At 36.3% G+C, this 18,273-nt stretch overlaps 1 protein-coding gene across 1 annotated transcript in view; it reads right to left on the bottom strand.

Moving 5' to 3' along the window:
• Positions 1–18,273, bottom strand: part of LOC150102899 (tRNA (34-2'-O)-methyltransferase regulator WDR6) — a 624,232-nt gene that overhangs the window by 499,078 nt on the left and 106,881 nt on the right. The window contains exon 5 of the mRNA XM_090398196.1: positions 15,666–15,813. Coding sequence (XP_090254322.1) covers positions 15,666–15,813 — 148 coding nt within the window. The remainder of the gene's footprint in view (positions 1–15,665; positions 15,814–18,273) is intronic.

Here is an 18,273-nt window from a genome sequence, read left to right as displayed (position 1 = left end):
TTAAAAATAGAACACGCCGCGTGATGTTATATCACTAAGTATTAAGTATAAAACAGAACATTTTGAAGTAGAGACATGATTGGAAAAAAAAAAATAATTAATGAGTAATCTTGATTAGACTTTCCCAGATATTTGATATAGATATACAGTCATTACGATTCAGGTTGGGACGATGGAGTAAGGCCTCCACGCTTTCCTTGAACAAACGTTAGAACCTATAACGGGATCTATGTAAGAGGCGAGTCCTAGACCAAAAGATGCTGTGGTCAGTTTCAATTCCGTGTTGAGCCAATCCAGACTTTTCAGGTTTGTTGTGAAGAATGGAGGATTGATGTTCTTGGATTCTTTTTTCAAGAGAACGTCCAGTCTGTCCAAAATAGGAAAGATCACAGTTGCAAGGAATTTGATAAACTCCAGGAAGAGATAAAGTTGAGCGTTTGTCTTTAGGAAAAGGAAAATGAGAAGACAATTTGTTAATAGGTGAATACGTAGTTGTTAAATCATATTTCTTTAAAATTCTTGCGATAGGTTCTGAAATACCGGAGATATAAGGAATAGGCACTCTACGTATTGAAACTTTGTTGTTTTGTGGAGGATTATAAGAATTGAGAAGACGTTGAGTACTTTTTTTAGAAAAGCCATTGAGTTTCATGTGTTGTTGGATAGTAGAAAGTTCTTTCTGTAGATATTCAAAAGTAGAACAATTAGTTTTGGCTCTTCTGATGAGGCATTTTATAATTCCTGTTTTTGACAAGGATGATAAATAGTGAAGATGGTCTGCTATTTCCAGACCGAAATATTTGGTTAATCAAATATCTTTCTTATGCTTACGTGCATTTATCATTCAGTCTTATGTCACAAGTATCCTTAAAACCGCAAATTCTTATCCTTCACGGGGAAAATGCTACCAAACTAACCGGTAAATTAGGAAAACTTTCAGTTATACAAGGTAGGTTATGAGCAAAGATCAATTTCTAAAAAAGTGCCGCGACAACAAGATTATTCCCAATTTCGCTAAGATTAAAGAAACAATAAAATCTCCTGGAGCTCATAATATTTACCGGAACACTAGTTTATCTCTAATCCGTAATCAACTTAAAGTTGCTAAACGTGACCTTGCTATACACAGTCATCACATTTCTGAAATGCACACCTATATTTCCACAAATTTGGATCCACATCTTTCTCACATAGTTCTAAATGTGGCTAAACATTCTACTCAATGTGGTTATAATAAACTAAGTCAACATCTTAACCGTAAATATGAAGCTCTTTTGTCTAGACAATCCAAGCCCTTCATAACTCCAGATAATTGGATTGTAAATATATCCGGAGGTCCTTTGACTGAAAGCAAAACCCTCATCCTGTCAAAAGGACATGATTTTTCTATTGTTCCAAATAAGATACCATATCTAGATTTCCTAGTTAAAGATGAAAGGAATCTCAATCATCTAACTAGTGATGAAGCTAATGCTCTTCGCCTAGAAGTCGCTTCTTCTCTACTTAAGGCCAAACTTCCTCCTTCCAACATATCTCTTCTGAAATGAAATCTTTACAGTCCTTGAGAAAAAATAATCACCTCATTATCACCAAAGCTAATGGGGGAAAAGCAACAGTAGTTATGGACTCAGCAAATTACAGAAGAAAACTTTCTCTTTTGCTTCGAGATCGCTCCACATATCAAGAAATTGATTATAATCCAACCAACAGACAACTAAAGAAATTAAATTCTCTCTTAGATGAAGTCATCAGTTTAGATAAAGACACGATTGAAAGACTTAAAACTCATTTTGCAAGACCTCCTAGATTTTGTGGCCTTCCAAAAATCGATAAGATTGATTATCCTCTTCGTCCAATAGTAGATTGTATTTATTCTCCTACTTACCGTATAGCCAAATATCTAACTAAATTATTGAAATCTTACATTGGCAACTCTAATTCTTTTCTTAAAAAACTCCTCAGATTTCTTACAAAAATTAAAAAATGTCTCATTACAACCTACAGATCTTATGGTTAGCTTTGATATAGAATCTTTATATACCAATGTACCTCTCAAGGAAACTTTAAAATTACTTGCTGACATCTTTCCTCAAGACACATTATAAAACTATTCGATTTCATAATACATTCTGGATATTTCGTATGTCAAAATAAATTTTACAGCCAAGTAGAAGGAATGGCCATGGGAAGTCCTCTTTCTACTGCTTTAGCTAACTTTTATTTGGGACATTTAGAAAAAGTCCTCTTCTCATCTATTTTCCCTCAACCATCCTTTTGGTAAGATATATAGGTAAACTTTAAACAGTATTAATTCCTTGCATCATCGTATAAAGTTTACTATGGAAATAGAAGAAAACAACCAGTTATCTTTTTTAGACGTTCTTCTCATCCGGTCACCTTCAAATATTCTTACAACTACAGTATACAGGAAACCAACGTTCACAGGTCGTTATATTCTTAAAGAATCAGCCCATCATCCTTGTCAAAAAACAGGAATTATAAAATGCCTCATCAGAAGAGCCAAAACTAATTATTCTACTTTTGATTATCTACAGAAAGAACTTTCTACTATCCAACAACACATGAAACTCAATGGCTTTTCTAAAAAAAGTACTCAACATCTTCTCAATTCTTATAATCCTCCACAAAACAACAAAGTTTCAATACGTCGAGTGCCTATTCCTTATATCTCCGATATTTCAGAACCTATCGCAAGAATTTTAAAGAAATATGATTTAACAACTACGTATTCACCTATTAACAAATTGTCTTCTCATTTTCCTTCTCCTAAAGACAAATGCTCAACTTTATCTCTTCCTGGAGTTTAGCAAATTCCTTGCAACTGTGATCTTTCCTATTTTGGACAGACTGGACGTTCTCTTGAAAAAAGAATCCAAGAACATCAATCCTCCATTCTTCACAACAAACCTGAAAAGTCTGGATTGGCTCAACACAGAATTGAAACTGACCACAGCATCTTTTGATCCAGGACTTGCCTCTTACATAGATCCCGTTATAGGTTCAAACGTTTGTTCAAGGAAAGCGTGGAGGCCTTACTCCATCGTCCCAACCTGAATCGTAATGACTGTATATCTATATCAAAAATCTGGTAAAGTCTGATCAAGATTACTCATTAATTTTTTTTTTTTTTCCAATCATGTCTCCACTTCGAAATGTTCCGTTTTATACTTAATACTTAGTGATATAACATCATGCAGCATGTTCTATTTTTAACAATCTATTGTTAGTGTTCTTGTAATACCACTGAAGATGGTCTGCTATTTCCAGACTGAAATATTTGGTTAATTAAATATCTTTCTTGTGTTTACGTGCATTTATCATTCAGTCTTATGTCACAAGTATCCTAAAAACAGCAAACATGGCTAGCAGAAGATGATATAGTTAGTGGGATAGAATGTTAAGGGTACAGTGTGTTCAGGAAGGATAGAGAGAAAAAAAATGGGGGGGGGAGTGTTATTAATGATAGCCGATTAACTGCAGCCAAAGAACGTAGAGGCTCGACTGCAGGACAATGAAAATAGCACATTTCAGGCTATCTAGTGTGAGACTGAGGCCAGCAGAACAAAATATACAGTTGGGTGCTGCTATAGACCAGGGGATGGAAAATATAAAGATAGACTCAATGAGTGGAGGACAGGTAATTATTACGAGGGGAATTCAACTACAGTAACATTGATTGGAGAGAGGAGAAGAAACATGGGAGAAAGGAAATGGACTGTATGCAGTTACTAAGGGATAATTACCTCAGACAACATGTAATGGAATATGCTACGGGTTTGAGAGTGCTTGAGCTAGTAATTGCATCTGAGAATTTGTCTATCACTAATATGACCAAGTTGGCACCAATTGGTGAGAGTGATCATATGGTCTTGACCTGGAAGTCAAGACCATATGATCCACTGTACCCAGTTAAAACAGGGTACAGTGGAATTACTAGGTTGGTTAGTATGACAAGCTTAGGAGATTGCTTGGATTGGTGCCATGGCATGTAAAACTGCATGAGCTGGATGTTGATAGGGCATGGAAAGCGGTAAAGGAGTGAGGGGGATAATGGCTGACTGCATACCTAGAGTCAGGAGAGTAAATCAAGTGGGAGTTAAATGGATGAATAACACCGTTAAGATGGAGCTGCAAAAAAGAAACAATTATGGAGAGAATTTAAGGAGAAAGGTGACCTGAAGGCACACAAACAGTACAAGGCACAGGCCACAAGGGTAACTAGTATGAAAGAAAAGCAAAAGCAGATGAAAGGAAGTTAACAATGCAGGATAAAGAGAATCCCAAAAAGTTCTTTCGATATGCTAGAAGTAAAAGAAAAAATGTATACAGCAGAATGATTTTAAGGAATGCCGATGGTAGGAAGGTAACTGAATCAGTCAAAATAGTAGAATTACTAAGCGAACACTTTGCAAGAGTATATCATCCAGGCGGTGATATTGCAGGAATGAGGGAACCAATGGCTCCTACGGGAACTGAGGTGAATAGCATATTACAGAACCTTAATGTGAATACATCTGTGGGATAGGATGATTCAGCTCGACTCTTAGGTGAAGTGGCAAAGGAATCGTCAGTACCCTTGACCATATTGTTAAATCTAAGTCTCAGCTCTGGGTTAGTCCCAAGGGAGTGGAAAGAGGGGGAAAATAGTTCCATTGCATAAAGGAGGCTCCAAGACTGCTATAGCAAGTTATCGACCAATCAGCACATCAGAGTCATTGCCAAAGTACTGGAGAAGCTGGTCAAGAGCAAAATACAGGAGTGGATAGATGGAAATGGGATACTGTATGGGAGGGCAGCATAGTTTTGTGAAGAGTAGATCATGCCTCAGTAACTTGCTCACATTTTGTAATACAGTAAGGCTGAATTGGATAAGGGTAATAGATTTAGAGTGATACTGCTGGATTTGTTGGATTAGAATTCCATGTGGCCTTTCACAGGATACCACATGGAATTCTAATCAGTAAACTGCAGCACATGGTGATGGATATAGGATTGGTGACATGGATAGGAGGGTGGTTGATGGCGAGATATCAGAGAGTAGTTTATTCAGGAGTAGAGTTCAAAAGAAGGCCTGTGACTAGTGGTGTGCCACAGGTTTCTGTTCTTGGACCACTGCTATTTAATTTGTTCATTAATGATATAGGAAAGGATCTGAGAGGAACTGTTCATTTATTTGCCAATAATGTAAAGTTGGGTAAAGCAATAGTGAATACACATGATGATAAAATTTTGCAAGATAATTTCAATAGATTGGCAGACTGAGCTAAGGAGAATGGATGTCGGTTTAATGTGGCAAAGGGTAAGGTTATGCATTTTGTGGTGAAAAGGTTATCAGCTGTATACCACATTGGTAGAATTGTATTCCAGGAAACTGACGAAGCCAGAGACTTGGGAGTGGGTTTTTATAAGATTAATTCAGAGGAAATTTTTCAGAACAGGTGTGGTGGTGGGAGAACTAGGGGCCATCTATGGACATGGAAACTGGGCAAGAGTGTAGTTAATGAGGGTGTTAGTAGGTTTTTACTTGGAGAGTGGTGAATGAGTGGATGAATGAATGAGTCTGTTGCAGGTGTCATGATTGTGAATGAGTTCAAAGTATGATAGATACTGTGCAAATGCTGAATAGTTCTTGACATGTTTAGGGCCTCCCTCAATGAGTCTAGGGACTCTTTGGAGGAGTTGCCCATAATAAAAATAATAAGACAAATTAATCAGAGAAGAATACAAGTAATATCTTTTAGCATACACAGATAGGATAGGATAGGACTACAGAAATATACTTAACAAAAGGAAAGTCAATATAAACATTACAAGATTACATCTGATGACTTGTTATGTATATTCTACATTAATGTATACACCAGACTATCATAAAAGAAATATGAAAAAACGACAGATAGCTCTGATGCCCAGATTAGCTGGACATAAAATGTTACAAAGAAACAAGTACTTGATAGAGCAAAACCAAAAACGAAAATTACTGAATGAGATCAGGAAGAGGCAAAGAAAATTCTTAGGGCATGTACTAAGAGAAAAGGATTGACTAACATGATGATCATGTTAGTCAAGAGGAAGAGGCCAGCCAAGACATTACTATGTGAAAGGCACTGAATAGTAGATAGGCAAAAGTACAGAAAAGGCTAACCATGGCTTCCAAATTCCAGATTGTAGATGGCATGGCTGAATGAATCAATCATAGCAATGATTAGGTTTCATGAAGCAAAGCTAATTGGATGAACACCTAATGGGTCTAACATGCAAAGTTGAGATGAAATAATATCAATGGAAACAATCCAGCTTAAAATTCAGTTGACCAGAATAAAAATATTATACAGGTGACTCTCACTATACCAAATTTATAGGGTGCCGACAGGAATTGTTTGTTATACTAGATAGTTTTATGTGGTGAACTTCTTTTAGAATACCATTATGCTGATAGCACTTATTAATTTAATACAGTGTTTGCTACAGTCAGAGTCAAGTCAACGGTATTTTATTCACATGCATGTGCATTCTTAGTTATTATGGCGAAAAATGTTTAGCCACAGCAAAAAGGCTTAAATTAAACAAAAACAAGATTTTGATAAAATTATTTTTATAACTTCAGAGTTGGATGCAGCAAGTGGAATCAATGGTAAAGGACAAAGCATTTTTAGGAATTACAGAAGAAATAGGAGAGGAGGGGTGTAGTACTATTAATGATATCAGATGATTTCAATCCAGTTAGGATAGAAACTCATGAAAGCAATAATAGTAATGATGTCCTATGTAATAGAAAGTCTGAGGCAGCTGTGCAGGATAACAGGATGAAATATGTGGTGATGTTATATTTGAAGTTTAATTGCTCCTATTATGTTATTCTGAACCTATATCCAACTTATATATTAAAGTCAGTCATGGAATAAGATAACAATGTATTATATATAATTTTATTTTAGTTGGTTAGAATGTTTCAGATTCCTATCCATGATGGTGCACTGACTTCAAAGATCAACATCTTGTGCTTCTAAAGAATGAAGATCAAATATAAAAATAATTAAATATTTACTGTAAATATATAAATATACACAACAGATACAAATTCTTAGTACTTCACAATATTTCTCTAAGGAGAGCCGACATTCCTTATAGAATGAAAAGTAGCAAATCAAATTTCTACTATTCTATATCAACATCTTGTGCTTCTAAAGAATGAAGATCAAATATAAAAATAATTAAATATTTACTGTAAATATATAATTTATTTGATAGAGTGCCTCATGATAAGTTGACAGTCAAACTAGAGCAGATGGGGTTGGATATTAGATTAGTGCATTGGATTGGAGACTGGCTATCTGATAGGTATCAACAAGTTGTGTATGGGGGTGCAATATCCAGGAAAAGGAAAGTCACTAGTGGAGTGCCTCAGGGATCTGTTTTAGGGCCATTACTATTTAACTTATATATTAATGATATTGGCGAAGATTTGGATGGAGATATTCAGTTGTTTGCAGATGATGCAAAGTTGGGAAGAACCATAAAGAGTAGTGAAGATGTTGTGGCCTTGCAAGAAGACTTGAATAAATTGAGTGATTGGGCAAGCAAATGGGGGTGTGAGTTCAATGTTGCAAAATGTAAGGTTTTAAAATTTGGAAAACAAAGATGGGATGCAGAATTTATGCTTGGTAAGAATATATTGTTGGAAGTAGAGGAAATAAGAGATCTGGGAGTGATAGTGGATAAAGATCTAAAATTTAGGGGTCACATCGCCAAAATTGTGAAGACAACACAAAGACTTCTGGGAATGATGAGGAGGACACTGACGTGTAGAAGTAGGGAGATTCTTGTTCCATTGTATAAGGCTTTGATTAGGCCACACATGGACTATTGTGCCCAGATTTGGTCACCTGGTTTTCAGAAGGATGAGGAGATGTTGGAAAGGGTCCAAAGGCGACTGACTAAGGTAGTTTCTGACCTCTGGAATGTCGAGTATGAGGAAAGATTGAAAAGATGTAATTTGCAGAGACTAGTGGAGAGAAGGAAGAGGGGAGATATGATAGAGACCTACAAGTTGGTAAGGGGTTGCTATAGGATCAATGGTGGAGAAGTTCTACAGCGAATAGTGGGAGATCAGGGGAGAACCAGAGGTCATCCCTGGAAACTGTATAAAGAGGGTGTGAGTAGGGGAGTGAGAGGCAGGTTTTTTTCGTGCAGAGTTGTGAATGATTGGAATGCCTTGCCTGAGAGTGTGGTGTTTGCAAGGAGTTTGAATGTGTTTAAGACCCGGTATGATGAGATGTGTGTGAGATAAAAGGACCTCCTAGATGAGTCTTTGACTCCATGAGGTCTTGTTTAATAATAATAATAATAATAATATATATCTAACTTTTTAATACATACAAAAAATTAAATGGCCATGCCAGGAAATACATAGTATGAGCTTAATAAAAATATATATCTTTCACTCTCGGACTCATAGTTAAATACAATTCTGAGAGATAACATCAAAATACTTTGCAAAATAAACTGACCACAGCATTCAGCTGAAAGTTATGTAGTTTCACTTAGTCATATGAGAGCTTCCTTTGTAACATTTATGTTATTGTTTTCCCTAATCCATTCATTTTGTCTTATGTTTCAAATTCCTTAGAATAAATAGATTCAAAGTTAAAAGGCCTCACTTAACTACATACTTGTATATGTCTTCTTTCAGTAAGCACATCTTTCTTTCATTTTGCTGAAGTAGGCATAAAGAATAATCACTCCGACAACAGAAATAGAATTAACTGAGCCGATCCAAATGAACTTCCAATAAAAGGAACTTTACAAATGATTCCATCTTGCTTTGAGGAACATATATCACTTGTCTTTCACCAAGCACAAAATATTATCAATAATCTACGAAGGCTTGATACATGCATATAAAGACTTCTCCAAGATTAGAGAACTTAACTCGGTAGTTTATTAACCCTTTCTGGCTCTCCTTTCCTGCTCTTTGCTGGCTAGCATTCTTGTTACCCAACAAGAGATATTCTAAAAACAACAATTAATGTACATTTCCAATACTGGGATTCAAAGTTATTTTCCGTAGTCATTCTCCGTCTCAAAGTCAAAGTCATTCTCCGTAGCGCAATTGGAAGAACGACGGTACATTGCGCCCTTCGATTGGAATAGGCCTAAGTTCGATTCTCGTCGCGACGGGAGGAATCTTTATCTGGTCGATTTCAATCGATGGTGAGTTAGCCGATCTCATACGGAGGTAGCAGGGTTTTTTCTCCCGGAAACTCGGGTTTTTCATCCCGCATACATACAAATCGGCCCTTCAGAACACACGCAATTTACAGACAAAAATTACTAGTTGTGGTGGTGTTGGAGGTGGGCGGTAGATGGCGTTGATTCGTAGTAGAGGTAAGGTGTAGAGACAGTTGAAGATGTCCTCCCGCGATGAGTCTTCGGACTCCTTGGAGGTATCAGGAATAATAATAATAATAAAAGCAAAACTCAAGTGACAACATGCCTGCCATTACTACAGTGCTTGCACATCATAACAGTGCACTGCATACGAACACCACAAAACACAAACATACATTAATATACATACAGCATTATTTCAATGCAAATCTCTAAAGAATGTAACATCACGGTAAGCAAGCTAAATGTTTAAATATAATTACTGATGCTTAACAACATGATGATTGTGGTTATACTAATGTATACAACTGTATTAATAAATGTGAAGATTATCATATAACAAAAACATATTCCTCATTGATGAATTTGCACTCAGTATATATAAACTGTAAAAAACAAAAATAACATGTAAAATGATTAGGTGAGATATTTACAGTAGGTTGTTCCTACAAACCTGAAGTTCAGTTACTTGGAAAGAAGAAATGCAATGCCAAATTACCCTGCTGGGTACCAAACAAGTATTTATTATGGGTGACTTAAATTATCTGAATAATGACTGGGTAGCAGACAAACTCATTAAGAATGAAGGAGAATTTATTGTCCTGTTGCAAGACAACATTCTCAAGCAGCATGTGAAAGAAGCAATTCAAGGAGTAAAGAGTAAGCTTTGATCATAGCATCTCATCATCAAAGGATCTCAGTTAAGAATGGGACTATTCTATCACCAGCTGATGATAGTCATCATGTCGTATTTTCCTGAAAAGTAGCTAACTATATAGATGTTCCAATTAAAGCAGGTTACAGGTTCCAATTAGGTTACAGGCTGAACTACAAAGCTGGAAAGTATGATCAACTCAGGAGAATACTGTCTTTTGTCCCATGGTATCAGTTACTGAACAAGGAAGATATCAGCAATGTAGGATTCCTTCAAAAACTGCTTAAATGAGGCAGTATCTAATATACCTCCTAGGTTCAAAGAACAAATAGACTGGAGAAGTGAAATGGATGTACAATTTTATTAAGCAAGAGATCCAAAAGATGATATTGAAGGAATATCATGAGAATAAGAATGAGAGGAGTAATGAAATATAAAAAATTCAGCCCAGAAAGGTTTAAAATATTGTATGGAAAGCTAAGCTGAAGTATGAAAAGAAATTAGCAGCACAGGCTAAAGGCAATTTGAAAGAATTTTATCAAAATGGGGCAAGTAAAAGAAAGATTGAATGCAGAAGAATAACTTTACTGAATGCAGGCAATATAATTCTGTCTGTGATTAACTGTGATTATCTGAACTGTCACATCCGCAACAGTTCAGATAATCAGCACTTATTTCATTAAGGGCTATTAACCTGGTGTACATAACATAATGCACAGTGGAACTACTACAACAAATGAAGAAATAGAGGTGCACAAGAAGGTTCTTGAGCTGATGCATAACCTGGATAAGAATTTGGCAACAGCAACAGATGGAATGTGAGCACCTTTGCCAAAGGAATGTTTAACCAAACTGGCTAGACCTTTGACATGTTTGTATAATTTGAGTCTTAGCTCAAGAAAGATTGAAAGAATATATAATAATCCTTTTGCAAAAGGAGTGGTACAAAGACAAATGTGTCTAACTATCGACCTATCAGTATCTCTGGAGTAATTATAAAGATGCTAGTAAAAACTCACATACAGAAATGGGTGGAGAAACAAAATATACTTTGCAAAGAACAGCATGGATTTACTAAAGAGAGTTCACATCTGAGCAGTTTGATCACATTTTATTTTGATGTTATGGCTGATTTAGATAAAGGAAATGGGTACACTATGATCAGGCCAGATACTATTGGACTTTGCTAAGGCATTTCCTGGGATACTGTAAAAATAATGTAATTTAAAATTATGAATCTTTTTACAATTGTTTCTCTATGCTAGTATATAATTAGTTTTGGTTTAATAACATGTATGATCAGCACTTGCAATGCTGCCTGATATTGACATGTTAAAACGAAATGTAAAACATTTGAGATTGATGTACTTACTAGATTCTGATAATTGTAATAATTTCAATCTTCTTTATTGTAATTCACAATTGTTAAATACTATGATATGTTATTCTTTGTAAAGACATTCTCTTTTTGCTAACAATGACAATGTGTCAGCCATTACTATCTAACTTCTCTCTTGCTATTTACATGATGTGCGCATGCTCACCAAGGAGATTGATCGGTGACTGACAGCTGACAGAGAGACCATTTGGAACTGAGTTAAAGAGGAAAAACAAGAGGAGAAAGAATGGAAATTTGAAACAGTAACCACAGAATTTTGTTTTTAGGAAGTTTTTAAGAAAATGTGAGCATCGGGAGAATGGTAACAGAAGATTCCAAAAAGGAATCATAGCATTGTGATCTTTGAAATGAAAGAGCTGAAATTGTCAACAAGTGATTAGTAAATAAAAGATATTTGAGTAGATGTTCTAATTCAACATTGGAAAAAACGCTATATGAAAGTTTTGTCTTCTGTCTAAAGGATGCTGGATCTATTTATTAATCTATTGGAAAAACCAAGGATTTAGTAAAAGCTGAAACTGTAAAATGGCTTAACATGAAGAGTATCATTAACCTTGATACTTTTATTTATGAAATAGTAAAAGAAACTATTTCTTTCTCTGGTAAAAAAATTTGGCAATTTGTGCATCATATTAAAATGGGGTAAGGTTAATTATACCCCAGTGAAACACGAGGATGATTGAAAAAATAATGAATGCCAAATAAAAAATTTTTAAAAAGATTCCATCAAAGTGAAGATGTAGTTCTGTATTTTCAGAAAAGGCCTAACAAAGAAACTGACTCATGAACTGACTAATGAACACTTGTGAAAACAAAATGGTCAGTCTGATATAAATAATTAAGTATATATTAAACAACACAGTAATAGAATGAGTAAGGAAGTGAATGATTTTATTCTTTTAAGATGAAGAAATCTCTAAAGTGTAGACTTATTTTAGAAGGCTTTGGATCGACTTAATTTTGTAGTTATTTAATTATATTTAAAATGTATATAGTGTTTTAGTTTCGTTAAATGTATATTTTTTTTTAAATTTTGTCTTGAGTTAATCATTTCTTGGATTCTAAAATAATAGAGTTAAAAGTCGGTGCAATCAGATTGAACTCATGTATATTTACTAAACACTTGGTGTAAGAACTATCTCTTTACAGAGATATAACCTAAATGGAGCAACTGACATGATGACATACATTCAATGGACAAAACATTAGAGATACCTACCTAATAGCATGTCAGTCCTCTTCTAGTGCAAATAACAGCCTGTGCTCTCCAAGGCACTGACTCCACCAAATACTGGAGAGTTGCCAGAGGTAATTCCAGCCATGCCTGTTGCAGCAACTAAGCCACAATTCGCTCTACAGCATCCAAAATGGTAACTGGATGGTCCAAACTCAAATGAGTGTTCCTGGAGCTATGCCTGGGTGGTTGCAGCCCAGTGGGGCAAAAAATTTTCCTGCTGAAATAGCCCATCAGCTGTAAGATGCGCAAAGGCCATGAAAGTGTGTAGGTGATCAGCCAGCACAGTCTAATATCTCTCAACATTTAAGGAACCCCCTCCAGACACACTAAGGGACCTAATCTGTCACATAAGAAAGCTCCCCAAACCATTACAGAGCCACTACCCACTTGAACAGAGCGACCTGGCAAGACAGAGCCATGGTCTCATGCTGTCAACACCACATCTGAACCCTCCCATCAGCTTGGTACAACTGATAACAGGAATTCATCAGACCACACAACTTTGGTCCGCTCTGGTAGCCTATGGTATGCCGTACTGTTTGATCGCTGATGCTGCTTGGACCTCTGACATTGAAAGTGGATGTAATTTGTGCTGCCATTGCCCTGCTGTTGGCCTGTACAAGCCAGGACAGTCTACATCGACCCCAGTCATCAATGCCGTGTAGTCAGCCACCACCTGCTCACTGGGTGCTGATACATCCCTCGAGAACCCTAGGGTTCTTACCACTTTGGCGATAGAATGGCCCATCTGTCTTGTGCCGATAATATATCCATGATCAAAGTCACTAAGACCGTCACATTTACCTATGTTTGTCAATTGCAATTCACCATTGGGAAGCCCCAATGCCAGCCTATTTACCGTCTCATCATTCCCTCTCACTAATGTTTTGTCCATTGAGTGAAATAACAATACCACATAGAAGACTATTGTGTAAGCTGAAGAATATGGAAAAGAATATAAACTATTGGCTCGGATAAAGGCAGGATAAAGGGAAAGACAGGTATCAGAAAGTTGTATATGGGGGGGGGGGGGGTAATCTGCCAGATTTAAAATGAACAGTGGTGTACCCCAGGGATCAGTCCTTGGAACATCGTTTGTTTAATCTATATATTAATGATAATTGGATGGCTTGAATAGAGTTCTTCAATTGTTTGCTGATGATGCAAAGATAGGCAGGACAATTAGAGATGCTACTGATATATAACATTTACAGGGTGATTTGAATAACCTGGAAGTGTGGGCAAACAATAATGGCTGTCAACTCAATTTCTGATGGTAAGTGCATGATGAGATACCCAACAGCATATTATACTGGTGGATTATACTTGGAGTAACTGCCAAGGCTAGATATCTTGGAGTTATGGTGGATATGAAGTTGACATTCAAGGGTCACATAGCAAAAATTGCAAATAAAACTCAAAGGATGATTGCGATCTTCAAACATGGACATCTAATGATATAAAATTAACACACATGAACCACAGTAGTAGGTTTTTTATTACGTAAATATTTTGTCCTAGGTATCTTAAGACATCATCAGTACAGTAGAACAATACTAGGAATGACACAAAGGATAGGGTGCGTACGTACAATGGAATCCAACGAATACCTAGGATGAAATATTTACGTAATAAAAACCTACTACTGTGGTTCGCATGTGTTAATTTTAGTCATGAATTCTCCACAGGTTTCTCTATATAAACAAACTAATGATATAAAAGTCATTCTGCTTCTTTACAAGCCTTTGACAGTTTGAGAGTATGTGGAGTACAGGCACTGGCAGACAGGAGAGTGATATGAGAGAGGTCTATAAACTTTTGAGAGGGCAATACAGGTTGATAAAATTTTTGATTATATGGAAGGCTGGGAGAGGACAAAGGGGCATCTGTGGAGTTAAGATTGTGTGTGGTTAAGAAAGGGGTAAGAGCTAGATTTTTCTCTCACAGAACCGTGAGTGAGTGGAACAGTTTCCCTGTTGGAGTAGTGAGTACATCTAGTGTGAATGAGTTGAAGAGATGTATGACAGCTGGTGTGGGTGATGTATATCCTCCTTTGATGAGTCCTCGACACTCTGGTAAACTAACAGTAATAATAATTTCAAATAAAGCTGATGTTGCTTTGTTAGCATAAATATTTCATATAATTAATTATGTATATGAAATTTCACTATTTTTAAAAAGATTAAATTCTTCTTACAATTATATTGCTGGCCTGGTTGGCCAAGTGGTTAGCATATCTGCACTCCAGCCAAAAGGCTGCGGGTTTGAATCCCGCCATGGGCATGGATGTTTGTGATTGTCTGTGAAAATATTAGTGGTAGTGGTCAGCGGTAGATGGCGTTGGGGTAGATGATGAAGGTAGTTGCAGTTGGTGGAGTGGTACAGACAGAGTTATAGAGTAGGTGCCCTCCCTCGATGAGTCTTTGGACCCCCGGAGGTGTTATGTAATAATAATAATAATAATATATATAAAGTTTTACATCCTACAACATTAACAATAAATTATTCAAATTAATTTTTCTTATTTTTCCAATGAATCAGATAAAGGAATGTAACATGAAACTCAATGATAAAATGCAATTGCAATGTGAAATAAAAGCACACCTGATGAAAGACTTAGGTGTGCTTATATAGGATCATTTTCTAGGCTTTTATTCATGTGATTCCCAAGTTAATCAATATTTGACATAAACAAGTAGGTTTATTCCCCCCCCCCCCTCTCCTCCCTGAAGATAACAAGATGGGAGTACTAAAGAAGCACCACCAGCAACCATTAGTAAATAAATAAACATATCAGAAGACTTTATATATAAGAAAAATCAAATTTTATACCTCTTTCTAGGTATAAATGTGTATCTCAACTGATACACAGCGTGAGATACAATATCTCTAGATTTTAATTTACATGAAAAGTTGGCTGGAATAGAATGAGTAGCAAAAATATTAAAACAAAAAAAATTTACCTGATGGCCAGTTAAGCGATGTAATGGCAAAATTCTCCCACTACTATCTTTTTCTCCTTCAGCTGCCCACAAGACAATCTCTCTAAATACAGTTCCAGCTACAAATATTAAATTTGACCAAAAATTTCCAATAAAAGCACAAGAATATCTGAACAGTAAGCTGAGAAATAACTCTTTATCACTGATTTAATTTTTTTATTTTTTTATTTATATATTTTTTAATGCTAACTTTCATGGTTATTTACAATACTTAGAACTCAAAATATGGTATCATCCATACTTATATTGATTGATCTTTCCTATAGAGATCGATCTAAAATAGTCTTGATTTCATGCAGAGCAAACAATAACATTCTTAATATTACTAAATTATGCCTTCGAATATGCTAAGCAGAATAAAAATGAATATTACATTAAAAAAAATTAAAGACGAGTAGTTTTTCCAGGTAAACTGTAGATTTGACTACACAAGCATTATTGAAGAAAATTGGAAGCAGTTTGAAAACAAGAACCAAACCACGGAGTTTCAGTGGCAAATTCTGAAGACTTGGAGTGATTCAGAAAGGTATGCAGGGAAATTGTTTAGAAGGATATAAAAATAAGAAATTCCATGGTGAACACATGAAGTTAATTAATCTTTTAATTAATATTCCAGTATACGTTATAAATTCCTTAAATAATTTAATAGTCATGTGTTGCCAACGTATAAGCCTTTCTACAAGAATTACTATCATCCACGGAGATTCCAATGCACACAAAGCCCGCCAATACGGCAAACTGAAGTTGAAAATATCTAGACAACTGAATCGTCTGACCTTCCTAAAACGTTGCCAGGATAATGAGGTAATCCCAAATTGTGTTAAATTTAAGCACCGTTTCTCTTCACAGAAGGCTCTCCGGATTTATAAATGCACGAGCTTCGCCCTACTACGAGAACAAATTACAACTACGCATGTTCTCCTAGCCGACAAAAACAATGCTTTATGGGCACTAGAGGAGGAACTTTCAAATATGATGAACCATGACCTTTGGACAATTCTCTATGACGTCTCATGTGCTTTGGCAACAAAAGAATTTGATAACTTGAAAAAGAACTCTACATCCATACCACAGCAACCACTCAATACTGTAGTCAACCTCTCTTCCATTGTTTTCAAGCCTGAAGCACTCACCGCTATTGCACATGGCCACAATTTTGCCTTATCTCCTAAAAGAATACCTGCCGAGGAAATAACGATCCAAATAGAACATGGTATCTGCAACCTTCCAAACCATATTGCCAACAATGTCAGACTGGATGTAGCCGGTGTTCTCACCAAAGCAAAACCACCAAAAACCATCATATCCAAAGATGAATATAAAGCTCTACTAGAAATGAAGAAAAACAAGGAAATAGTAATCACCAAAGTGGATAAGGGAAACACCACTGTGGTTCTCAACCAAAAGGACTACACAGGTAAGCTTAATGCCTTATTATTAGATCGGGCTACCTACCTCCCTATTGAATATAATCCTACCAGCTCTCAAATTAGAACACTCCATAGGCTCCTTAAGAAAGTCACTTCTTGGCCTGTGAAAGTTACCAACAAACTAAAATCTTATAACTCTAGACCCCCCCCCACCCGATTATATGGACTTCCAAAAATACATAAAATAAATGTGTCATTACATCCCATAGTAGATAGCATTGATCGTCCCACATATAAATTAGCCAAACATTTAGTCAAAGCGCTCACACACTATATTGGCAACACACCATCACACAAAAAACTCAGCCGACTTCAAAGCCAGTATAGAAAACCTCTCACTCCAACACACTGACATAATGGTCAGTTTTGACGTCTCCTCCCTATTCACAAATGTCCCACTCAAGGAAACCTTAAGAGCTCATACAAGCCAAATTTCCTCCCGATATCTCAGCCCTATTTCAGTTCACAATGACAGGCTATTTCGTTTGGCAAGGAAAATTCTACAAACAGATAGAGGGGACAGCCATGGGTTCACCGCTTTCCCCACCCTTAGCCAACTTCTTTATGGAGACTTTTGAAGAGAAAGCTTTAAACTCTGCCCCACAAAAACCCACTATTTGGTTTCGTTACATGGATGATGTGTTCGCGATTTGGCCACATGGTTCAGATACACTCCACTCCTTCTTAACACACTTAAACAACCTACACCCCAGAATCCTGTTCACCCTGGAAAAAGAAGAAAACAGCAGCCTCCCTTTCCTAGACACTCTAATCACTCACCAATCTGATGGATCCTTGGTTTACTCTGTTTATAGAAAACCCACCCATACAGGCAGATACATTCACCAGCAATCCCACCCCCACAACAATATGGGGTTATTAAAACACTATATAACAGGAAAAAATTAATCTGTTCAGATGACAATGCCCTAACCACTGAACTAAACCACATCCTTAATACTTTCTTAGCCAATGGCTACAACCCCCAAAAAATATTAAAACCAGTAAACCACAACCCCCCCCCACTCCCCATTCACAATAAAGATTACACTAAATCTATTACCATTCCCTACATCAAGGGCACCTCTGAAAAAATAACCAAAATCCTTAAAAAAAATATGACCTGACTTCTTGTTACA

The sequence above is a fragment of the Typopeltis vanoorti genome, chromosome 9 (genome assembly GCF_054136105.1).
Source record: "Typopeltis vanoorti isolate ZY-2024b chromosome 9, IOZ_Tvanoo_1.0, whole genome shotgun sequence".
Lineage (NCBI taxonomy): Eukaryota > Metazoa > Arthropoda > Arachnida > Uropygi > Thelyphonidae > Typopeltis > Typopeltis vanoorti.
This window is presented reverse-complemented; position numbering and strand designations above follow the sequence as displayed.